The following is a 26,717-nucleotide window of genomic DNA, read 5'->3' as shown; positions in this document are numbered from 1 at the left end:
CTAACCCCCATTCTCTTCGCAGTATTCTCATTTCTATCACATTTTTTTCCCATGAAAATAAGCACATTGTATTTTGGTTTCTTTTCTTCCTACTCATTATTCAGATAAGCATTTTAATAATCTTAAGCAATGCTGTTCAAAGAAAACAGGCTATGTGGAGCTAAAGAAAATTCCCCTAAGTTCAATGTTTTTCAAAGTGAGATCAATTTCCTGAACCTATTTATTAAAAATTCATGTGAAACAAACGCCACAACTGGTAAACAGCTACAGAAAACTGGACGCTTAAAAATAAGGCCGTTAAAACACTTCATTACACACCTTCTCTGTGAAGCCCTTTGTTTCCACTGAAAACCATACTGGAATCCTTGTATAAAAGAAGTTGCCTTCTGGCTATCAATAGCTATACTGTCAGTAACTGAGGGATCCAGATGTCTGCAGTGGTTAAAACAAATGTTCAGCGTTGGGCGCTTATTCCGCTTCCCTCTGTGTAGGGTTTCTCACAAAGGCAGCAGAGAAAGAGCGCACATAGCAACAGCACTCACAGCTGATTGGACAGAGGGTGTGTTCAACCTCCCCTGCTTGCTAGGTCCACTACAGCTTCCTGTCGACTTGGCAGCACTATCATGTTTTCTTTGCTCCTCTTACTCAGCTGTGTTTAGGCAACTTGAAAGGAAAGAACAGAACGAAAATGACAAAGTATTCTAGTCTGAGCCACTAAAATCTGTTTCTCTAGTTGCTTCTAAAAAGGAAGCAGTTGTTCAATAGCTAAACATTTATTTCAATCAGTATTTCACATAAAACTCAGGACAAAGGAGAGTAGTGAAGGAATCAATTTATTCCTTCGTACTTCGAGTAAATCAGGTCCTACGAGTGAAACTCTCTTAAAACATGAAAACAAAAACAATCAGAAGCCATCAATCTCCATTTACTTAATACTATGAGTTACTTTACAATGAACTTTATAAATTCCTAGAAAAACACAAACCATTTAGATATTTAAAATGTGATTGAGTCAGAAATATAGTCCCCCTCCAATTTATGCAGTGCCTTTTAAAAGGGCAAGAAAAATTGAGATTAATGGATTGACTGTAAAAAGATTTTTAAAAGAAACATAATAGGTTATTTAGTAAAGTCTGACAATAAAAGATTTAACTAGGAGTTAGCATTAGAACATTTCTTCTTACATAAGAGGACAATGACAATTAGCCTAAATTCATCCAGCTATCTCTATCATAAAATTACCTGAGGATATGTGGGTATGGGAGACTTTTTCAGGTTTCAAGTACTGTACTGGGCTTCAAAGTACAAGTCCACACTATCCCCCCAAGCTTTAACAACAAAAATAATCTCTCCCCAATTTAGGAAGTTATATACCAGTGAAGGTGATAGAAGATGAGCAGATATGAAGGATCTGAAAATTTTCTAATTTCAGAAATATTTCCCTGAACATCATATGAACTAGGATAGAGGTTCTGAACCTTTCAAAGCAATGAAACTCTTTTTATTTTCCCTATTTCTACAGAGAAGTTCGTAGGAGGATGCTGTGGTTACAGAAGAAGCATGCTGTTTATTACTCAGATCTTTGTTTATCTGGAATGTCTTGGGGGTAGGGAGTAGAGGCTGATGGAAATGTTGGCACTGCTAAAGCACCCCACCACCAGTCACTTCTTGATGCTTGACTTATTAGAGAGTTAATGAGCACCATGAGGTGCTATTTTTAAACAAGGAACCATGAACAGCACTGCAGTTTCATGTAAGTTTCCTACCCTTGAAGAAGTTTCCAGGACTCTTGGGATTCTGCAGTATACAAATAAATGCAACCTGTAAGAGTTAAACTCATTATTACTTTTGTATAAATAAAGAATCTGATCACTGGCCCCACAACTGGCCAGAGAATTACTAAGCCCTCTGGGAAATGACAAGAAGGGAGATCGTTTTAGAACACAACACCCCTGTGAGATAGATGACTGAGAAAGAACGGTGTGGTAGGAGAGCAAGGATTTTGGAGGCAGGCCAATCTAAGTTCTGCCATTTACTAACAGTGAGATCTTATACAAATGACAACCATTCCGACCTTCAGTTTCTTTATCTGTAAAATGAAGTTAACTCATGGTCTATCACGAAGGTTAAAGGGTGCTCTCTGCTAGCCAGGCAGGTCTTTTTCTGGTTAAGATCCCTCAAGCTTCTTTAAAACTCAACAGGTTTTGCAAATGCTGTTCCCCCTCTACTTGGAGTGCTCTCCTACTTCCTCTTCAACTAATACGTCTCAGCCTGAATTTTTCTTCTCCAGGGCATCTTCGCTGATCCAAGACTAGTCTCAGGCTTTCTGTACTCTTTTTCTTGGTACTTAGTCCACAGAAAATTAAATAAAGATTTGCAAAATGAATGGTTTCGTGACAGGCTCCTCCATCACACTATTAAGTGCTTTAAAGGGAGGTACCATGTCTGTCTAGTTCATTGCTTTAACCCTAGCACCCAGCTGTGTGCCTGGAGCATTTTAGGCTCTCAAAAAATGTGTTGAATAACTTATCAATGGATGTAAAGTACCCAGCATCATGCCTGATTTATGCTACAAAATATCTGATTTGGTTTCACAACTCTGCAAGGTGAATAGACTAAGTATCATTATCTTTGTTGTTCAAAAAATAAAATTAGTTCTAAAGGTTTCTTTACCCAAGTCATACAACCAGAAGTCAAAAGATATCAAATTCTTCAAAATTTATATTAATGTATTTATAGTTCAAAATTAAGCTTTTCATATACCTTTGAAAAATAATATATAATCCCTACATTGTTTTTGGAATATTTCCTTTCAGTTATATATCCTTAAATTTTTTAGTTAAAGGATAATGATACCCTAGATCTATAACCTAAAACTATTGGTAAACTTCATGTTGAAAGAGAACTTAAAAGAAAAAATATTAAATTTATTTAGTCAGAAGTATGTGATCACAAATGAATAAAGTGCACTCCAAAAGACATGCCACCATAAAAATTAAAATTCAATTGAGAAATAGTTTTATTTAGTGAATTGTTTACTCTGCATTGACAATAACTTTCAGAATGGCACTTTATATATTTTTGAAGAAGGCTTTCTTGTCCCTGGTTTGCTCATCTTGGCACACAAAGCTATATAAAAAAAGGAGCATATTATCTACTTCATAAATCTCAAAGGTCTACAGGCTAAGAATATGAATAATATGAAATTCTACAATAAGTGCTGGTCCCAGGTTATCAACTCCCAACCTTCAACCATGACAGACCCTTCTTCCCCTGCACCCCACCTAGCATGGTCATAAGTGTGCTCTCTAAATGGACCAGTTCAAGAAATATTACTTATATTATTCTGAAGTAAAGAAATAAATAGGAAAGAGGTCTTCTGCAAGACTTCTGAAACTATATTCCAATATAAAATGGGAAAATTTCAAATATTCACTGTTTCAGATCATCTATGCCCTTTATTAGCAGAAATAATTGATCTACTGATAGTAAGCTACTTTTAGAGATAATCATGCTATCTTCGACACTTTCTAAACAGAAAGAACTATTATTAGTTGGAAAAAAATACACTTCAAAGGTAATGATTAAATGGCTACTACATATGCATGCCCATGGGCCAGGCATGGTTCTAACCCCTTTATACACCCATCTCCTCTATTATTCCCACAGATGCAGAAACTGGCCTATTATGAGCCCAAAGCCCCACAGAACCAAGTGGGTTGAGCCAGGATTCAAATTTCAGTCTTCCTGAATCTAAAATGTGTGCTCTTAAGCATACTGTTCTTCCCTTAACAAATTCTTTCTTATATACATTTCCATAAGGCAAATATGATATCAATCAAGAATAAAGTTTAAATGCAAGAATCTCAAATTAACATTTTCCATTTATAACTCATTCAGTAACCACCACCACATGCCTATTACACCTCAAAACTGACTGATGTTAATACTCGACTTATAACACAGGAAAACAAGACTTGACTGCTAAACAGGCAGCCAGAATGGAGGATGACCATGAGGATAACAATAAAAGGTTCAATTTGTAAAACTTCACTATTTCATGATCACAGATCATACACATAATCAAAAGAAAGTGAAAGGAAGCAGAAAAGTACACTAAACCAGGAATCACAGATTTGGGTTCCTGACCAAACACTACCTTCAACAGCCTTTGTGACCTTGCCCACTTTTCTGAAATTCCTCATTTCTAAGTCAGGAGCCATTCTTTTGTTGCCTACAATGTTGGTCTGTTGTAAGGATCAAATACGATAGGATAAAATGGTTATGAAAACAGTAATATGCTATGCACAAATAGTACTATCATCATTTCTGGTAGCCTTCTGGGGAATAGGGGAAAAGTCCAGCTGTGACAGTGTAAACATATTTGCACAAAATCCAACCTCACCACTGGACAGGTCCCTTAAAGGCAGCAAGACATAATGCAGAAGAACCAGATAGTGCAGGGGTTCAAGTTCTTTCCACTTATAAGCTGTGGTATCACAATATTTAACCTATCTGAACCTATTTCTTCATCTTTAAAATGTACATAATTTCGGGCTATAAACCATCTAGTCTAGTACTTGGCTTTCAAACAATTTATGTTTCCTTTTTTCCTTTGCAAATATCAGCTCTATAGGATTCCTGTCAATAAAGGGCAAATGTGCCAATATACATGCATGCAAGCATACACACACACACAGGTACTCCCCAACAAAGAAAGGGCAAAGAAAGGGCAATATGTTAGTAGTGCCCTAAGTTGGGAAAAAATTTAAATCTTGAATAGTAAAAGAAAGTTACTATAGCACTGATATTTTGAAAAGTTTCTTAAATAATGTCAATTGACACATTTAATAGCTCAAAAGTTAAAATTTAACAGCTAAAATTTAACATTGTTAACAGTTGTGGAAAACAGGGAAATTTATGGCTTCTTCCTCAATTAAATAAGAATTTCTATGAAAAAAACAAATATGCTGTTAAGTCAATAATGGGATAAATTAAACTGTAATAAATTACATTAATTTCCATTCACAGAGATTCCTAGCGATCATTATCACTGAAATCTTTACCCAGTGATTTGGATTCATTATGACATGGTACAAACGAGCCAAGTGGCCAAACTGCAATCCAAAAATATTGTATTTTAAGAGAGTAAGCAGATTCTTAAAATTAAAATATTAAAAAGTACCTAAAAGACTTAATTAGGGTTATCATCTTTCAAAAGATTTTGGGTTATGATGACCTAGATTAGTTCCAGGAGCAGAGCCTTGTTTACAAAATCTACAATCTTGGAGAGAAGAAAATGTTCTAGTCTGTTTTCTTGGCATCATTCATACTACATTGTTTAAAACGAGCTAGAACAGGAGTTATTTATAATCTAAGCTACTGGACAAACACTTTGCCTAATAATATCTTGTACACACACTACTCAGCTTTAATTAAGTATCAAGACCAGATATATGAACTCATTTTTAATTTCCTATAATACTCAGTCTTTATAAATTAATGCCACTATAATGAAATAAAGTGTGCCAAAATGCACATGGATTCCCCTTTAACCACACCCTTACTTATTTAAAGATGTGTTCTGGGATTTTGTCAATCTCCTGCTATTATAAAGAATGCTATGTCCTACAATTCAACAACCAAATTTAATGGGCAAAAGATTTGCATAGACACTTTTCAAAAGAGGAAATACAAATGGTTTAAAAGTACATGAAAATATCTTAACTTCACTAGGTATAGGGAAAGGCAAATCAACACCACAATGAGGTATCATTTCACAGCTAACAGAATGGCCACTATCAAAAAACCCCACAAAACTACAAGTGTTGGAGAAGATATGGAGAAATAGGAACACATTCACTGTTGGTGGGAATACAGAATGGTACAGCCACTATGGAAGACTCTTGGGCGGTTCCTCAGAAAGCTAAGTATGGATGTGCCATATGATCCAACAATCCCGCTACTAGGTATTGACTCAGAAGAACTGAAAGCAGGGACATGAACAGACATTTGCAAAATGATGTTCATAGCAGTATTATTCACAATTGCTAAAAGATGGAAAAAACCCAAGTAGCCATTAACTGATGAATAAACAAAACATAGTACATTCACACAATGGAAATATTAGTCAGCTGTAAGAAGGAATGAAGTCCTGATGCATGCTATAACAGAGATGAACCTTGAGAACATTAGGTTCAGTGAAATAAGACAGACAAAAAAGGACAAATATTATATGGTCTCACTAATATGAACTAATTATAATGAGTAAACACTTGGAGTATAGGTTACTAGAAGATAGAACGACGGGAGAGAATGGAGAGCTGATGTTTAATTTGCACAGAATTTTTAATAAGGTTGTTTGGAAATGTTTGGAAATGGAAAGAGGTAATGGTAGCACATTACTGTGAGTGTAATTAGCAGCACTGAAATATGGGTGTGATTATGGTTAAAAGGGAAAGTTTAGGTTCCTCAGTGTCACTAAAAGGAAAGCTACAGGATAAAACATGGGACTGTGTAACATAGTGAATCCTGTTGTGGATGACGACAGTGGTTTAATTGTACAAATACAAAAATGCTCTTTCATGAACTAGAACAAATGTATGTCACTATTATAAGGTATTACTAACAGGGTGATATCTGGGAAAAATAGAACTAAGCACCAAATATGAACTATAGCTAACAGTAATATTGTAATATTTCACAAATTGTAACAAAGGTACTATACCAATGCTAAGCTTCAATAACAGGAGGGTATAAGGATATGGGATTTTTCTTTTGGAACAATGAGAATATTCTCAAATTGATTGTGGTGATGAATGCACAACTCTTTGATTCTACTGGGAGCCACTGATTGTACACTTTGGATGGACTGTATCACATGGGAATAAAACTGATTTTTAAAAATGCAATGCTCATTTCAATCATAAAAATCTAGAATAAATATCAATTTTTTCTTCTGATAGAATGGTGTTTTACTGAAAGTATTTTTAAGGAGATAAAGTATCCAACATTCACTGTCTCCTTTGACAATCACAACTTTATTAAATAAGAATATTTTATACGTGAAGAAACTGAAGCATGGAGATGAGGGAGATGGCAGGTGTCCTAGTTAGAAAAACCTAACCTAGGTTTAACTCCAAGTCCTATGTTTTTCCCACACAACTATCATATCACTAGCAGTAGATATTATTACCTCTATTAATTATGGTAATAGTCATACAAATGACAGATCCCTCATTTAAAATTTGAGAATGTTAGTTTAATTCTGGTAGAGTGAAACAGTTGTGAAGAATTAAGTAAACTCCATGTAGCTTTATGAAAATCTCAATCATTAAGTCCCCAGACCTTATTTAATGCTGTTTACTTGCATTTTAAAAATTTGGCTATTTCATACAGGCTTGTTTCCAAATGATATGAGTAAACTCTTCTGGCCACCCATAATACCTCAAACTCAGACATATCTGAAACTGAATTAATTTTCTCTGAATAAGATTCCCCATTATTATCAATGGCAACCTCCTGATTCCCTAAACTAACAAACTTTGGAGATGATAAGCACATAATAAATGGCTATTTTGATTAAATGCCTGTCATGACTACTTTACTCAAGTTATATAATTTAATATTCATAATAAACCTATGAAATGTATACCATTATTATCCCCATTTTTACCTGTGAAAAAATTGAAGTTCAGGAGTTTGGTAACTTGATCAAGCTTACACAGAACAGGGGACAGAACTTGGTCTTTCTAGTGCTAATTCTAGTGCTAAAATCTATGATCTTAACGCCCATGACAATGTTTTTCAAACTGTAGGATTAATAAGCTGTGAAATTAATTTAGGGGGCTAGGACTACCTCTTTTCTTTTTAATAGAATGGAAAAAGAAAACATTAGCCATCATTGCATGTACTAAGGTTGAGTAATGACTTGTTTTTTGTTGTTGTTGCAGGGGTAAGGGGAGGAGTGTTGCTAACCCATCAAATGTTATCTCTAATTGTGGACTGCAGTCACAAAATTTTAAAGCCACTGCTCCGTATGATACTGTCTCTCAATTATCACCATCCTCTACATTGCTCCCACCAATATCCACATTCAAGCAACATGGACCTTAAAGCACATATTAAAGATTGATATTAGGTATTATTTAACTAAACAAGCATTTGAGAAGTTATTGCTAGAAATTTACAACCAAAATTTACATTCCTCACAGTCTGCCCCAGACTTTCCTTTATTAGGTGACACTGCACTGTTGGAGATACATATGTTAACAGATCCCTCAAGATGCAAAATGCATAAATTCTGTACTACTGAATAACTATTTCCATGTAGAGAGAGAGAATTTATTTCCTTCTTGCAAATGCTACAATCAACTTTTCTATTAAAGCTCTCCATTTTCAATGTAATTTAAGTTTATATAATTATTTCACCCAGCAAGCCAGTGGAAAATACTTATTTGAATACCTCAAACATTTCTAACCATTTATAAGCGGGAAGATTTTAGCTGCATAGCCTAGAGGGGGAAATCAATAAGTCCTCATAAACTGAGTACCTCAATTGAAACCTACACTTGCTGAGAATAAATTTCTTTTCTTCATTTTCAAAAGCAAAATAAAACAGAACATCTACTACCCCACACACACACACACACAAATACACACCCCATAGTCAAATCAAAAAATATCTGAGGCCACCACAAATAGAAAGAGACAGTTGAGTTACAGGGTTCTGAAAGTCTGTGCACCCCATATGATACTCCCTTCCTCTGGCCAGTCTCTGCTCTTCCAAAACAGCACAGGGTAACCACCACTCCTGATTTGTCTGTTGACTTGGAAGAAAGTCGGGAAAAACTACATCCAATTACAAGTTTCATGAGGGCAGAGGCCATGTTAGTTCTTGCTTATCATTGCATTTCTAGTACATAAATGCTAGGAACCGAGTAGATGCTAAATGAATTATTTGTTTCAGAGATGAAGAGAGTGAAAGGGGTCCAAATGCCCAAAGTTTTACAATATCAAATAATAAATTCTTAAAAATGACAAATCATACTTAAGCAATATAACTGTTATTGCCAAAAGGCACTATTCGTAAGAATTCAGATCACTTTGTATAAAAAGATCGTTTTGTTAAAATATGTGCATTTTGGTAAAAAAAAAAACATTTTAGAAATCAAATATTTCTGAAAAAGTACAAGTGTTTTCTCCTAAATCAAAATAAGCACTGCATGTTTTCAATCCCTTAATTTACTAAAGCATCCATATAAGTTATAAAATATTAGATGCAACATCCTACAGGACATAGCAGCATCCTACAAGACACAGCAAATTGTCTATCTCCATCTATACTTAAAAGTACAGAATGAAATATCAATTAATGGAAGACAAGATTTGAGTGCACTAGAAGAACAGCAAAACAGCTAATAATTAGGGTGACCGTAAAATTTGTTGTCCAAACATTGATGCATTTAGAGTGAAAGGAGATGAGACAAGTTGTGAAAGAGGATAGGACACAGGGACAACAGGCATAAATCAGGATCATCCCAGGTAGCCTTTAACCCATCCCATATAAAATGGTTAACTCAAATACTTCAATTTTTAATGTGACTTTTTATTCCGTGAATCTCACTGATGTGATCCAAATAAAAAGTTTATGATATTTTAGAATTTACAAATTTGAAATACTTTAAAATTGTGTTATTTTCACTTTAATTTTTACTCTTATTATTTTTCTGTATGTGGTAATGAAAGTGTTCAAAAATTAATTTTGGTGATGAACGCACAACTATATAATGGCACTGTAAACAACTGAATGTATGCTTTGTATGCATGGTATGTGAATATATCTCAACAAAAATGAATTAAAATAAAAAGAAAATAAATAAAATTGTTAGTTTTCAATTACCTGTTTCTAAAAAAAGTTATCATATGCAACTTACTCCACATCCCAGCTTGTACTTGTCTGAATGGGGGGTGGGGGGAGAAAAATTAAGTCCTCACCCACAAGGCAGGGAATTAAAGAAGCAATAGCCACTTACTTTTTTTTTTTTTTGGCCCCAAAACATGTAATAAATGCCAAATTTGTGCCAAACACCATGACAAGTGTGAGGGAAAGAAGGTAGATATGGTACCTGTCCCTGAGGAACAAATATCCTGGTGAAAGAGACATTTTAAAATAAGTACACGAAGAAAGCACAAATTGTGTTCTGGATTTCTTTCAGATCCTAGAACATGCCAGGTTCTTTCTAAATTCAGAAACTTTGCACATGTTACTCCCTTGCCTGGAATGTTCTTCCCCTTACTCCTTACACAGCTGGCTCCTTCTCATTCTTAGCTTACTTTCTCAGAGAGGCCTTACCTAACAGTGCTAACCAAAGAGGGCATCTCCCACCCTCAGCATGCCGTCTCCCTCTTATTCCTTTGGGCATGTCCTTCAGTGCACTTTGAATACATAATTATTTTACTTGTTGAAGCAATGTTAATATAATAACAATAGGTAACATTTATTGAAAATATATCCAGAATCAAATACTATTTTAGGGCTAAGAGGACTGTGGAAAGATGGCAGAGTAGGGAGCTCCAGAACTCAGTCCTTCCACCAGAACAACTATTAAACAGGCAGGAACTGTCTGAAACAACTATGTTGAAACTCCGGGGTCTAAAAGAACCCTGTACAACATCCAGAGAAGAGCAGGAGGAAGAGGCTGAAAAATTACAGTAAAGAAAAATTAACTGCTCTCTCCACAGAGCAGCTACCGGTGCCCATCCCCCTCTCTTGTGGCAAGCCACTGTGGGGTCCTGCCCCTGGCTAGACTGCAGTGACAGAAAGGGACATAAAAATCACTTTCCCTAAGACTAGGGACTGGAATGACAGATCACTAATCATGGGTTTTGATTAGCAGTTTTGGATTCTGGGGGTCCCATTCTGAGGGCAGCCACTGTTTCAACCCTCCCTAGGCAAAGGCAGCTTCGGCCATTACTTCAACCTGCCCAAGACAAAGGCCAAGCAGAGGAGACTTAAAGATACTATGATTCCCCAGGGCTGCATCTGCTGGGCAGGCAACCAAAGCTCAGCTTCATCGAGCTCTGCAAGAAGCTTTGGCCCCCCTCCTGACCCCTTGCCTAGAGCATTTTGGAGACAGACTACACCCCCTTCATGAGTCCCTGGCCTTGTTTTGGGTAGGAATGACTGATTTGGGAAAGTCCTCTCCTGAATGACCCTCCTCCCAATAAACTAATCAAGACCCACCTCCATGGAAATAATCCACTCAAAGTTATCACCCACAGGGATGTGTCACATCTCCATGGAAACAACTTAATCCAAATATCCCACAAGATTAGATTAAAAAATCATGGCTTTTTCTTGGAGGATATAATATATCCAAACGAGCACAGTGCCCCACTATCAAATGAAGGGAGCTCAAACTTCTGACATTTAAATCCCCCAAACTCTACATTTCCTAAACAACCGCTCCAATTTATATTAGTTTACCCGCCATCACCTGTAGTCTGTCTTCACCCCTTATCTTCCCAATGCCTCTACTCAGAATGTTATCTCTTCCAGTTGCCTTCCAGCAATCCCCTCTTACTCTCAATCTCTGTAATTTCCATCTATCCAAATCGTATCTGTCCTTTAAAGCTCAATACAGCTGTAATCTCTGCCAAAAGACAGTTTCTGTCCTGAAATTAATCACCACAGATGAAATTAATCATTCCTTCTGAACTCTGGTAACAGACATTATTTTTACCACCCATTCAGTTATCAAATCTACTATGTTTGTGTACCTACTTTCTTTCCTGGATTATAATTTCTGTAAATCAGAGGATACAATATATATCTATATAATCTATACACTATACACAGGTCCTAGCACAGGACAGTTCATCAATAAGTACTACTGAATGAAGAGAAAACAATGTGGCCCAATGGTCATGTTTACAAAACCATCCACACTTTTGCAAGTAAAAGATGTATTAAAAGGAGTTATACATATTAATTGTTAAAATGACATTTACCATATCAATTTAACTGTTTAGCCATAATTTTTCTTAGTGAGATACCAAAACATTTTTAGGATGTCTATTCATTGTTATAGTTGTAGTACTCAAATGTATTTAAATAAAATTAATGACACAAAGAACCAAATTCAGTTGTTAGCAAATCTGGATTCTACCCATATAAGGGAGGCAGAGGATTATTTTTCTATTATGAGGCATTTTAAACTGAGGTATCGTTGAATCAACAAAGGAAATCAACACAAGACTATAACGTCACAGAAAGACATTCTGCCCTATGCAAAGTCTCCCCTAAAGAAGGAGGACCCAGGACTGATAGAATCATGCAGCTGAGCACAACTGTCATGACAGCAACTTCTCTCAAAATGAGGACATTATAATTAAAGATTTAGAAATTATCCTCAATTGCTTGAATTGAATCCAGATGAAATACTACTGTTAGTAAACTTGATTACAGTCACAGGGCTTCATTCTGACTGTAAATTCCAGAATCCTACTTGGAAAAAATGGGTTTTAGGAGACACTGGCCCCTATCCTCTGAGCCTGGCAACTTGGGGTTTTCATAGGAAGCTGGTGCCCACCTCATGCCCAGACATCAAGGAAGATACTACTATGTGCTATTTCCTTCAACCCTCACAACAACCTTTGAGAAAAGAATTCTTACCTCCCATATTACAGATTTTAAGGAAGTTAAGACCATTTAAGTAATTTTCTTAAATTTATCCAGCTAGTAAAAGATGGTGTTGATATTTGAATCTTGAGTTATCCAACTGTAAAGCCCATGTTCTTTCCACTTCACTAGTTGCCAAAAGATCCATTCCTGGAAGTCAACTCAAGAATACCAGATAAAAACTGACTGACAGAAATAAAAATACTTACAGCATCCAAAACTGGGAAAGGTAAGAGAAATAAACTTCTTCTCATATACTACTGATGGGACCATAAATTGGCAAAAACTTCCTGAAAAGCAACTTTCTGAAAATCAAAACCTTAATTTTGCATACCCTGATGGAGTGATTCCATTTATAGAACTTTGTCTGAAAAAAAAATAAGGATGTATACCAAGTTACAGGAACTGTTCATTACAGTACTAGAATTAAGTTATAGGACTGTTAATTATAGTGTTATTTATAATAGCCAAAAATTGGAAACATCTTAAATATTCAACAAAAACAAGATTGGTTAAATGATATATGTGTGCAACAGATAACTGTACAACCATTAAGATATAGTATGGAGGAATATTTAATGACATGAAAATATATTCAATATTTTAAGCAGAAAATTAGTTTTCCTAATAGTATGTACCTTTTGATTTAATTAAAAATATAATACATATATGTATAAACATATATAGAAGGATATCCCCAAAATATTAACTGTGTTATCACAGGGTAGTAGGATTGCTATTGAGGATTGTCTTTTTTTTTAATTCAATTTTATTGAGATACATTTTTTTAAATTCAGTTTTATTGAGATACATTCACATACTGTTCAATTGTTCACAGCACCATTACATAGTTGTGCATTTATCACCACAATCAATGTTTGAACATTTTATTACCACAACAAAAAAAGAATAAGAATAAAAGTTGAAGTAAAAAAGAGCACCCAAAACATCCCATACCCCCATCCCTCCCTATTATTCACTTTTTGTCCTAAATTTCTATTCATCTGTCCATACACTGGATAAAGGGAGTGGGATCCACAAAGTTTTCACAATCACACGGTCATACAGTTATACAATCGTCTTCAAGAATCAAGGCTACTGGGTTGCAGTTCAACAGTTTCAGATATTTCCTTCTAACTATTCAAACACACTAACAACAAAAGGGATACATAATGCATAAGAATAACCTCCAAAATGACCTCTCGACTCTATTTGAGATATCTCAGCCACCGTTTCATTTCTCTTCCCCCTTTCGTCCCAAAAAGGCTTTCTCAATCCCACAATGCCAGGGCCAAGCTCATCCCCACAAGTCACGTCCATTGCCAGGGAGATTTACATCCCTCAGAGTCATGTCCCACATAGAGGGGAGGGCAATGAGTTTACCTGCAGAGTTGGCTTAGAGAGAGCAGCCACATCTGAGCAACAAAAGAGGTTCTTTGGGTGTAACTCTTAGTCACAGTTTTAAGTAGGCTTAGCCTCTCCTATGCATTAACAAACTTCATAAGGGCAAGACCCAAGATCAAGGGCTCAGCCTTCTAAAGTGGTAGCCCCCAATGCTTGTCAGAATTTAATATTTCCAAATTTTCCCCCAGTCCCTCAAGGGGGCTTTGCAAACCCATTTTTATTCTCTGCCCAAATTACTCTGGGATGTATTGGGGCTTCACACTAACCTGTACAAACCAACCAGATTTCACTCCCTATTCAATGTTCATGTAATTATGATGTTTGAATAAACTGACTACACAAGTTAAAATGCGGTGTGTTACAAAAAATATAGATTTCACACGTAATAAACATCTTTTCCTTTGGTCTCACACAGAAGTTGACGTTTTAAAAACACCATCACTATTGTCCTTTACCCTTTCGTCTGATTTACCTTGGTCCTAACCAAGTCCATTTCACTCATATCTCTAATTGAAGTCTGGTCTCTTTTTTCAGACTCCTTAACATTTGCTGTACAAGGTAATGCTGACATTCATAGCTGCTAGACTCTGGCTCTGAGTCTTGGGTGTCACACAGATACCCAAAGTTCTGGGGACCCACCAGATCATACACAAAGAGCTCAGCATCTTGGAATTTAGAAATAACCATTATAAGTCAGGAATAAACAGAATTGCTGAACAAGCTTACAATATAGGAACCTTTACAATAAGCCTTCCCCTGAAAACTTATGCTCTCAGACTCAGTTCTCAGAGTTTGCACATTATTAGTTAGTCTATATTAGTAAGGCATTATAATGTTTTTCTTTCCATTTCTGGTTTATTTCATTCATTCACCTCACAACTTCACTCCTCCTTGTAGCAGCTCAATATTCCATTGTATGTATACACCATACTGTTCATCAGTCATTCTGTTCATCAGTCAGTGTACCCTTAGGGCACCTCCATCCCCTGCAAATCGTAAATACTGACACCATAAACCCCACTGTGAAAATATCCATTTGTGTCCCTCATGCTGGGAAGGCATGTGGCTGGTGTCTGCTCCAAAGTTCTAGTTTCAAAATGGCTTTCTCCCAGGACATTCCTCTCTAGGCTGCAGTTCCTCAAAAATGTCACTCTTAGTTGCACTTGAAGGATATTTGTCCTCTCTCAGCTTCTCCAGAGCAAGAGTCTGCTTTCAACAGCCGTCTTCAAACCGTCTCTCATCTGCAGCTCCTGTGCTTTCTTCAAAGTGTCCCTCTTGGCTGTAGCTCCTCTTCAAAATGTCACTCTCAGCTGCACTGAGTTCCTTCTGTTTGTCAGCTCATTTATATGGCGCCAGTGATTTAATTTAGACCCACCCTGAATGGATGGGGTAACATCTCCATGGAAATTATCCAGGGTCATCACCCACAGTTGGGTGGGGCGCATTTCCATGCAAACAACCTAATCCAAACCCTCCAATTTAATCCCCACTAATATGTCTGCCCCATAAGATTGCATCAAAGAATATGGCTTTTTCTGGGGGACACAATACATTCAAACCAGCACAACCATGTTACCGTTAGCTCTAGACTCTAGTTGCATTGATTGTATTTTTTCCCCAATACCGCTCCATTTTTAAACACCTTGCAAAGCTGACATTCACCTGTTCTCCTTCATGCAAAAACATATTTGTACATTTAATCACAATCATTGGCCACTCTAGGTTTCACTAAGTTATACAGTCCCAGCCTTTATCGTCTATCTTTCCTTCTGGTGTCCTACATGCCCCTAAACTTCCTCTTTCAACCATACTCACAGTCATCTTTGTTCAGTGTACTTACAATGTATCATGCTACCATCACCCAATCTTGTGCTCTAAACTTCTCTCTCCTGTCTTTTCCTATCTGTCTATAGTGTTCCCTTTAGTATTTCCTATAGAGCAGTTATCTTGTTCACAAACTCTCAGTGTCTATTGTCTGAGAATATTTTAAACTCTCCCTCATTTTTGAAGGACAGTTTTGCTGAATTTAAAATTCTTGGTTGGCAGTTTTTCTCTTTCAATATAATAAATATATCACACCACTGCCTTCTCGCCTCTATGGTTTCTATTGAGAAATCCACACATAGTCTCATTGAGCTACACTTGTATGTGATAGATCACTTTTCTCTTGCTACTTTCAGAATTCGCTATCTGTCGTTGACATTTGATAAACTAATTATGAAGTGTCTTGGTGTAAGTCTATTTGGATCTATTCTGTTTAGGGTATGCTGTGCTTCTCAGATCTATAATTTTATGTCTTTCATAACAGATTGTAAATTTTCAGTGATTAGTTCCTCCATTATTCATTCTGCCTCTTTTCCCTTCTCTTCTCCCTCCAGGACACCCATGACACATACATTATTCTGCTTTATGCTGTCATTCAATTCCCTGAGACACTGCTCAGATTTTTTCAGCTTTTTCCCTATTTGTTCTTTTATGTGTAGATTTCAGATGTCCTGCCCCCCAGTTCATGAATTTTTTCTTCTGCCTCTTTAAATCTGCTGTTGTATGTCATCATTGTGTTTTTCATCTCGCTTTGTGCCTTTCATTCCCATAAGTTCTGCCAATTGTTTTTTCATACTTTCAAGTTCTTCCTTATGTTCACCCAATGTTTTCCTTACATTCTTCATTTCTTTTGCCATATCTTCCCTCAACTCATTGATTTGATTTTTGAAATGATTTAGGAGGTATGTTTGATTAATAATTCGTTGTTTCAATTCCTGTATCTCAGTTGAAGTGTAAGTTTGTTCCTTTGGGCCATATCTTCATTTTTCCCAACGTGATTCATAATTTTTTGTTGTCTAGGCATCTGGTTTCCTCAATTACACCAATCAGATTATCCCACACCAGATGGGCCCAAGTCTCAGGAGGAGGCTGTATTTAGTATCAGGTTTCCCTAAGGGTGAGACCCAGAAAGTTGTGAGACTTTCCTGTGAGACCTCTAGATTCTGTGCTTTTCCTAATCTGCCCAGCAGGTGGCGCTTGTCAGCTCACAGCAACCCACTGGTGTAAACAGGTGCAGCCCCTTTAATTCTTAGCTGACCCTGTCCTGGCCAGGGGCCCAGGGTGTCAGAAGCCGAGCTTAAGTTGTTCCTGTTCCCCACCCCACCCCAAGGCCCTGGGGTATGAATTCTCTGTGGGAGAACATCCACTTGAGCTGGGCCCTGTCCCCCTTTTCCTGGGAGTTAATATTCTACACTTGAATTCCTCCTTTGTCTGACTCTGTTAACTCCACCCTAGCCTGGGTATGGAATGACAACTGAAAATGCCTGAGGCTTTCTCTAATGAGCTACTTGGGATGAGAGAGAGAGAAAAAAAAGGAAAGAAAGCCCCATTCCAGAGCCAGTCTCCAGCCCCCAGTCTCGCCAATCAACTGGTGTTGGTACCCAGTTCTTCCCCTGTTCTTGGAACACAGCAGTTTTCCAGTATTCTGAGCTCAGCTGTCTCTAAAAGCCTTTGGTTTTAATTATTTATGTCATTTTTGTTTTCATCAGCCCTGTCTCCTCTCTGCCAGGAGGAACCTCAGGTTTCTTTCCTGCTTGCTCCAGGTTTGTCTGTGCTTGTATCTTGTATTCAGGAGTCCAAATTTGTTAATTAAAACTGCAATTGGAGCTTGGTTGAGCTACTTTCCTTTGCTCCAGGTAACCGTCTTCTTTCTTCCACTGGGAATGTTTCAGTTCATCATGCCATGCCAGTGGGGAGGGTACCAGTTCCACAGTTTGGGGAGCTTTACTTATCAATTCTATGCTGTGATCTCAGCCATTCAACCCATTCCAGGCTGATGGACAATGTGTGTTCAGTCACTGATGTCCCCGAACAGTTGTTCCAGACTATTTACTAGTTGTTCTAGAGGACTAACTAAATTCCACACCTTTTTTGCTGCCATTCTGTCCTGCCTCTGCCCCACTGTCTCTTGACTTATCTGAATTTTGTACTTTTTTGACAAGACTCATATTACTGGTGTAATTTTTTAAGAGGATAGGATAATTATTTCCTTACTACTCCCTGGGAATTTGAGAGATGTTAATGTCCTTGTTTAGGGACCAAATATATCTGAGGCCATGACTCTCCCAAACCACAAACACTATACCGGCAAAAAGGAATCAACAATTTTTCTCATACTTCAAAATGGAGTTTAGGGGAAATGGTAGAGTAAGAATTTCCAGGAATCAGTCCCTCCACCAGAACAACTATTTAAACAGACAGGAACTGTCTGAATCAGGTATTTTGAAACTCTAGAGTCCAGTAGAACACTGTACAAAATCCAGGGAAAAGCAGGAGGAAGAGACTGGTAAATTACTATAATGCCAATAAACTACTCTCTTTATGCAGAAGTTACTGGCACCAAGCTCCCACTCTTGTGGCAGGCCACAATGGCATCTGGCCCCAGGAATAGCTTGCTGGTGCCAGAAAGGGAAGTAAAAATCCACTTCCCCAAGATCCATGGTGGGCACAAGCAGATCACTGATCTCGGCTTTTGGTCAGCTACTTCAAATTGCTGGGGGCAAGGCTGTGAGTGTGGCCACTATTCCAACCCATCTCAGACAAAGGCAGCAGAGGAAACTTAAAAGAGCTGTGCTTCCTCAGAGCTGCAGAGGGCAGCTGAAAGGCTGCATTTGCAGGGCAGGTCAAGAAAGTGCACCTTTGGCAAGTCCTGGAAGAAGCTCCTGGTGCCATTCCTGGACCCTGCCTCATCCCCTCTCCAACCCAGCCTGGAGCAAGCCCGTGAGCCCTTAGTGGGTCCTTGGCTTTCTTCCAGCTGAGAAAGACTGACTTGGGAAACTCCTCTCCGGCATGCCCCTACCTGCCAGAATTTGTCCCTCAGGCAAAACCAGCTTGAAATAAGGAAAGCAATGCAAGAAAAAATGTAGGTAGATGGCCTGGGGCAAAGGCATATCTACCATAAATCCAGCATAGAACACCCAGGAGAGGGAGGTCTATCTCCAGGGAAGTAGAGAGGACATTCAAATGCCTGTGAACAGGGGAACTCCTAAGCAACTAGCAAGCACAGCCCAGGACAAGACAGGGAGGACCCTGCACTTTATATTCACTTCGGGCAGACCTTCCTGATAGGAGGGCAAACACACAAGAAAAATCTCCATCAAACTCAAGAAAAGACATCTCAGGAAATACATCCCTGAGTTAACATTTTAAAGTATTAATATGTATAGTGCCCAACAAAAGATTACAAGACAAACAGCAAATGATGGCCCATCCAAAGAAAGAGGATAAAAAATGAGAAAATACCAATGAAGAAGACCACACTGCAGACATACCAGAAAAAAACATGAAAAAAACGATCTTCAATATATTCAAGGAGATGAAGGAAATACAGAGAAATAACCAAAGTTTATCAGGAAAACAATGAATGAACAACATGAGAATCTTGAAAAACAGAACTACTGGGATGAAGACCACAGTAATAGAAATGAAAAATTCCCCAGAAAGGTTTCAACAGGAGATTGGAGCTGGCAGAAGAAAAAAGCAGCAAACTCAAAGACAAGATGATTGAAATGAGTCAGGCTGAGAACAGAAAGAAAAAAGAATTATAAAAAATAGCTTAAGAGACCTCTGGGACACCATCAATATATGCATTATGGGAGTCCCAGAAGGAGAAAAAAGAAAGGAAGGGGCTGTTCCGGTTTGCTAATGCTGTCATTAGACAAAATACCAGAAATGAATTGGCTTTTATAAAGAGGGTTTATTTGGATACACAGTTAGCCCTAAGGCCATGAAAGTGTCCAAACAAAGGCATCAACAATAGGGTACCTTCACTGAAGGACAGCCGATAGTGTCTGGAAAAACTCTGTCAGCTGCAAAGGCACGAGACTAGCATCTGCTCCCCCTTGCTCCTGGGTTTTGGCTTCAAAATGGCCTTCTCCAAAAGGTCTCTCTCACTGCGCACTGAGCTCCTTCTGTCTGAGCTGTTATAGGGCTCCAGTAAACAAATCAAAACCCACACTGAATGGACGGGGCCACAACCTCCATGGATATTATCTAATCAAAGTTATCAACTACAATTGGGTGGGTCACATCTTCATGGAAACAACCTAATCCAATGTTTCCAACTTAATCAAGACTAAGTACACTTGCCCCCACAAGATTGCATCAGAGAACATGGCCTTTTCTGGGGGACATAATATATCCAAACTGGCACAGGAGCAGAAGGAATGGTCTAAAAAATAATGACAGAAAACTTCCCAAACTTGGCAAAAGACATGAATATGCACATCTAAGAAGCTCAGAGAAACCAAACAGGATAAATCTGAGGAAGAACACACCCCATCACATATTGACCAAACTGACGAATGCAAAGGACAAGGACAGAGCTCTGAAAGCTGTAAGGGAAAAGCAACCTGTTATGTACAAAGGAGTAACAATTAGATTGAGTGCCGATTTCTCATCAGAAACCATGGAGGCCAGAAGGCAGTGGGTTGAAATACTTAAAGGGCTAAAGGAAAACAATTGCCAACCAAGATTTTTATGGCCGGTGAGACTTTCCTTCAAAAATGAAGAAGAGATTAAGATTTTCCCAGATAAACAAAAGCAGATCAACACTGGACCTGCCCTACAAGCAAGCCTAAAGGGAGTTTTTCAAACTGAAAGGACAGGACAATTGACAGTGGATCAAAGCAGCATAAAAAAATAAAGACCACTGGTAAAGGTAACTACTTGGGTAATTATAAATATCAGTACTAATGCATTGTATTTTTTGGTTATGTAATTCCACTTCTTACTTCCTACAGGTGGTAAAATGCAAATGCATAAAAAGTAATAATAAATCTATGGTTTTGGACCATATACAAAAATATAAGTGGTAATAAGTACTAAAAAAAAAGTGGGGGAATGGTGGGGTATAAGAAAACTTAGATGTATGCTATTCAAGTCAAATTGGTATCAAATATATTGTTATATATTTAGGATGTTAAATTTTAACCCAATTGTAATCACAAGGAAAATATACAAAAATATATCCAGCTAGAAATGAGGAGGTACTCAATATCGGACAATCCCCAAAAATCAAATAAATATAAAAGTAGGCATTAACAGAATAACTAAGGGACAAAAAAGGTATAAGACTTACAAAGACTAAATAGCAAAATAGCAGAAGGAAGTTCTGCATTATCAGCAGTGACTTTAAATGTAAATGGCTTAAACTCCCAGTCAAAAGGCAGAGACTGGCAGAATGGATAAAAAGGTAGGACCCAACTATATTCTTTCTGCAAGAGACTCACCTTAAATCCAAAGACATAAGAAGTTTGAAAGTGAAAGGAGAGGAAAAAATATACTATACAAGTATATCCAGATAGAAAAGAGAAGGCACTCAATATGGTACAATACAAAAAATTAAATTAAAATATAAAAGTAGACATTTAAGGGAGAATTGAGGGACAAAAAAAGGTTTGAAGACGTACAAGTCTAAATAGCAAAGAGGCAGAAAAAAGTCCTTCATTCCCAGTAGTGACTTTAAATGTAAATGGATTAAACTCTCCATTCAAAAGGCAGACTCTGGCAGAATGGATTGAAAAGCATAAGGCAACTACCTGCTATCTAAAAGAGACTCACCTAAAATTCAAAGATACAGAAGACTGGAAGTGAAAGAACAGAAAAAATACACCATGCAAGTAGTAACCAAAAGAGAGCAGGGGTAGCTATGATAATATCAGATGAAATAGACTTTAAGTCAAAAACAGTTACAAGGGACAAAGATGGTCATTATATATTGATAAAGGGACCCATTCAATAATTATACATAATTATAAATATGTATGCACCTAACAGCAGAGTCCTAATATATATGAAGCAAAAATGGACAGATTTGGAAGGGGAGATTGTCATTTTCCATATTAATCATAGGAGACTTTAACACACCACTTTCAATAATGGATACAACATCTAGGCAGAAGATCAATGAAGAAGCATAAGACTTGAATGACTGTAAACCAACTAGACCTAACAGACATATATAGAACACTTCAACCAATAACAATAGAATATACATTCTGTTTGAGTGCACTTGGATCATCCTCCAAGATAGACCATATCTTAGGTCAGAAAACAAGTTCAATAAATTTAAAAATATTGAAATCATGCAATATATCTTCTCTGACCACAATGGAATGAAACTAGTAATCAATAACAGAGGGAGAAATGGAAAATTCACAAATATGTGAAAATTAAATACCATAATCTTAAACCACCAATGAATTAAAGATGAATTCACAAGGGAAATTACAAAATACCTTGAGGTGAATGAAAATGAGAACACAACAAACCAAAACTTATAGTATGCAGCAAAGGCAGTGCTGAGAGGTAAATTCATAGCTCTAAAAGCCTACATTAAAAAAAGAAAACAAGGTTTCAATCAGAGACCTAATTTTAAAACTGGAAGAACTGGAAAAGAATACTAAACCAAAAGTGAACAGAAGGAAGGAAATAACAAAGATTAAAGTAGAAAAATGAAATAGAGAATAACAGTAGAGCAAATCAACAAAACCAAAAGTTGGTTCTTTGAAAAAGATCAATAAAACTTTAGCTAGACTAAAGAAGTAAAAGGACACAAAAAACTTCGGAAGCCTGTTACCACAAAGGAGAGGGTAGACCTGCCTATAACTGCACCTAAGAATCTCCTCCTGAATGCCTCTTTGTTGCTCAGATGTTGCCCTCCCTCTCTCTCTAACTAAGCCAACTTGGCAGGTGAAATCACTGCCCTCCCCACTATGTGGGATCTGACATCCAGGGAAGTAAATCTCCCTGGCAACGTGGAATATGACTCCCAGGAAGGAATCTAGACCCAGCAACATGGGATGGAGAACATCTTCTTGACCAAAAAGGGGATGTGAAAGGAAATGAAATAAACTTCAGTGGCACAGAGATTCCAAAAGGAGCCAAGAGGTCACTCTGGTGGACACTCTTACGCACAAGAGAGCCAACCCTTTTTAGGTTCTAGTGAATTGGAGTAGCTAGCAGTAAATACCCAGAACTGTCAAACTGCAACCCAGAACCCATGAATCTTGAAGACGACTGTATAAAAATGTAGCTCATGGGGGGTGACAATGTAATTGGGAAAGCCATATGGACCACACTCCCCTTTGTTTAGCTTATGGATGGATGAGTAGAAAAATGGGGGAAGGAAACAAACAAACAAAGGCACCCAGTGTTTTTACTTTAATTGCTCTTTTTCACTTTAATTATTATTCTTGTTATTTTTGTGTATGTGGTAATGAAGGTGTTGGGGATTGATGTTGGTGATGAATGCACAGCTATGTAATGGTACTGTGAACAGTCGAATGTCACTTTGTTTTGTATGACTGCATGGTATGTGAACATATCTCAATAAAATGAATTAAAAACAAAAAAAAAACTAAAATCATAATGGAAAGGGAGACATTACTACCAACCCCACAGAAATAAAAAGGACTATATGAGAATACTATGAACAACTGTATGCCAACAAATTAGATACATGGACACATGGACACAAACTACCTACACTGACTCAAAAAGAAATATAAAACCTCAACAAACTAGCAAAGAGATTGAATCAGTCATCAAAAACCTCCCAAGAAAAGCCCAGGACCAACTGGCTTTACAGAGGACCAAATGACTTCACAGGAATTTACCAAACATTCCAAGAATTAACACCAATCCTACTCAACCTCTTCACAAAATTGAAGAGGAAGGAAAACTCACTCCATAATTCATTCTACAAGACCAACATCACCCTCATACCAAAGCCAGATAGATACCACAAGAAAAGAAAATTATAGACCAATCTCTTATGAATATAGATGCAAAATTCCTCAACAAAATACTAGCAAACTGAATCCAACAGCACATTAAAAGAATTACACACCATGATCAAGTGGGATTTATCCCAGGTATGCAAGGGTGGTTCAACATAAGAAAATCAATTAATGTAACACACCACATTAACAGAATGAAGGAAAAAAAAAATGATCCCAATTGATACCAAAAAGGCATTTGACAAAATACAGCACCATTCCTGACAAAAACACTTAGAACACTAGGAAGAGAAGGGAACTTCCTCAACATGATAAAGTGCATGTATGAAAAACCTACAGCCAACATCCTACGTCACTGTGAAAAACCGAAAGCTTTTCCTCTAAGATCAGGAACAAGACAAGAACGGCCACTGTCACCACCATTATTCAACACTGTACTGGATGTTCTAACTAGAGCAATTAGGCAAGAGAAAGAAATAAAAGACATCCAAGTTAGAAAGGAAGAAATAAAACTTTCCCTATTTGCAGATGTCATGATCCTATATGCAGAAAAGCCTGAAAAATCAACAAAGTTCCTAGAGATAATAAGTTCAGAGAAGTGGCAGGGTACAAAATGAACACCCAGAAATCAGTAGTGTTTCATGGAAGACTCACACTTCCTTATCTTAGAACTTATTACAAAATCACAGTAATCAAAACAGCATGGTACTGGCACAAGAACAGACATATAGACCAATTGAATCAAATTAAAAGCTCAGAAATCAACCCTCACATTTATAGCCAACTGATTTTTGACATGGGAGCAAACACCACTCAATTGGGAAAGAAAAAGCTCTTCAACAAATGGTGCCGGGAAAACTGGATCTCATTAGCAAAAGAATGAAGTTGAACCCCTACTCACACCTCATACAAAAATCAACTCAGAATGGATCAAAGACCTAAATATAAGAGACAGAACCATTAAACTCCTAGAAGAAAATGTAGGGAAGCATCTTCAGGACCTTGTGTCAGGCAATGGTTTCTTAGACTTCACAACCAAAGCACAAGTAACAAAAGAGAAATATAGATAAATGGGACCTCATCAAAATTAAAAACTTTTGTTCCTCAAAGGACATTATCATGAAAGTGAAACAGCAACTGAGCAGAAAGCCAAATGAAGTGCAGGATAGAACCATGAGATTTCTATTCCAAAAGGTGACAGCAAATGCAAAGACCCCAAGATGTCAAAGTGCTTGGTTTGATTGAAACAGCAAGACCAATATGGCTAGAGTACAGTGAACCTTGGGAGAGTATTGGGAGGGTAATAGGAAATATGGCCAAAGAGACAGCCTAAGACTTTAGGATAAAAAAATGTAATTCTTCCCAACATTTTTATCAATTTGAACAAACACATCAGCATTTCATTAATACTCATTTTTCTCTCAAATCCATTTTGTCCAAGTAACACTTTTTAAAAAGCTTAAATAAGGAAAAATCTGCTAAAATCCTAACTAAAAATAACTGTCCTATTTACATGGCCTAATTTTTTTTTCCCAAAAACCAGTAACTGTACGCTACCTTTACCACACTCTCACAGTATACTACAAAACAAAAGGGTCTAACTCCCCTTCTGTATCAGGAAGCAACTTACTTTCCCTAAAAGGTAATATGAGGCATCCCTGAAAGCAATATAGATTAGCAGAAGCTTTACTGGAGCCACCCAGGAAAATTCAGCCAGGGTTCTAGCTCTTGCCACATCTGTTCAAACCAGCAGAGTCAGATACAGAAATCCAGCTGCAAAATGTGCCAAGCCTTCCATCAGTACACAAAGGATATAGGCTTCATCAAGTTGGACTAAGTGATCTTCCTTGCTTGGATTATCCAAGAAATCTATCTGGCTTTAGGAACAATACTAGCTCTGTGTATAAGACCTATTGTGGGTGCAACCTTTTGATTAGGTTGTTTCAACTGAGATGTGACCCATACCATTCAAGGTGGGTCTTAATCCCCTTACTGGGGTCCTTCATGAGAGGATAAAAGACAGAAAAAGCCCAGAGAACATAGAAAAGCCCCAGAGAAATTAAGAGAGAGCCTGCAGGACACAGAGAGGAAGCCACTGGAATCAGAAGCTGAAAGCAACAAAACCTGGGAGCAAAGGTCCAGCAGACACTGGCCATGTGCCTTCCCATGTGACAGAGGTGTTCCAGATGCTGCAGCCTATCTTCAGAGTCCAGGTATCATCTTGTTGATGCCTTGAGTTGGACATTTTCATGGCCTAAGAACTGTAAATTTTAAGTTAATAAATCCCCATTGTTAAATCTAACCCATTTCTGGTATGCTGCATTCTGGCAGCTTTAGCAAACCAAAACAGAAGGCAATGTAACTAAAGACATTTTGGGGACAAGAGAAGTGTGAATATGAACTGTATATTAAATATTAGCATTGTTGTCAGTTCAGATTTCTTGAGCATGATAAGTATATCTGCTGGTATATAGGAGAATGTTATTTTTAGGAGCTATACACAATGGTAAATTGATAAGTATTTAACAACTAGCTCTCCAGAGAAAAGCCTTGATCTGGAGCACTGTCAATTTCCATGGTATAAATGCTACCACCATGACTCATTTCAAGCAACCAACTTGATCCAGGGTTAGAAAGAAATGTATACAATCAGCTTCACAAGCTGATATCCACCAGCTCCAACATACACGTTGAAGTGTTCCAGCTGATGGTTGCAACTAACTCAAGTTATAAAAACAAAATTACAAATTTTTAAAAACCTATGCATCTATAGATAGCCACCTATCTACAGAGATTAAAAAAAGGGCAAAATGATCCCAATTAGTCTATGAAAGGTATTTGGATAT

General features: G+C 37.4%; 1 protein-coding gene and 1 pseudogene across 6 annotated transcripts in view; one reads left to right on the top strand and one right to left on the bottom strand.

The window, feature by feature from the left end:
* The window catches only part of FAM214A (family with sequence similarity 214 member A), a 137,446-nt gene that overhangs the window by 70,624 nt on the left and 40,105 nt on the right, over nt 1-26,717 (bottom strand). Inside the window, exon 1 of one of the 6 annotated variants that reach the window (XR_005216461.1) lies at nt 319-2,830. The exons of 4 other annotated variants lie outside the window; for them this stretch is intronic. Coding sequence is in view for 1 of the 2 variants with exons in the window: in XM_037833929.1 (XP_037689857.1) it covers nt 319-355 (37 nt within the window). In the remaining variant the exon portion in view is untranslated. Of the gene's footprint in view, nt 1-318; nt 2,831-26,717 lie in introns of those variants that run through there. One more of the 6 variants, XM_037833929.1, reaches the window with a different exon arrangement.
* On the top strand, nt 1,732-25,860 carry LOC119530912 (annotated as a pseudogene).

Source organism: Choloepus didactylus, chromosome 4 (genome assembly GCF_015220235.1).
Source record: "Choloepus didactylus isolate mChoDid1 chromosome 4, mChoDid1.pri, whole genome shotgun sequence".
NCBI classification, from domain to species: Eukaryota; Metazoa; Chordata; class Mammalia; order Pilosa; family Megalonychidae; genus Choloepus; species Choloepus didactylus.
Note: the sequence above shows the minus strand (reverse complement) of the source record. Positions and strands in the feature narration are given on the sequence as shown.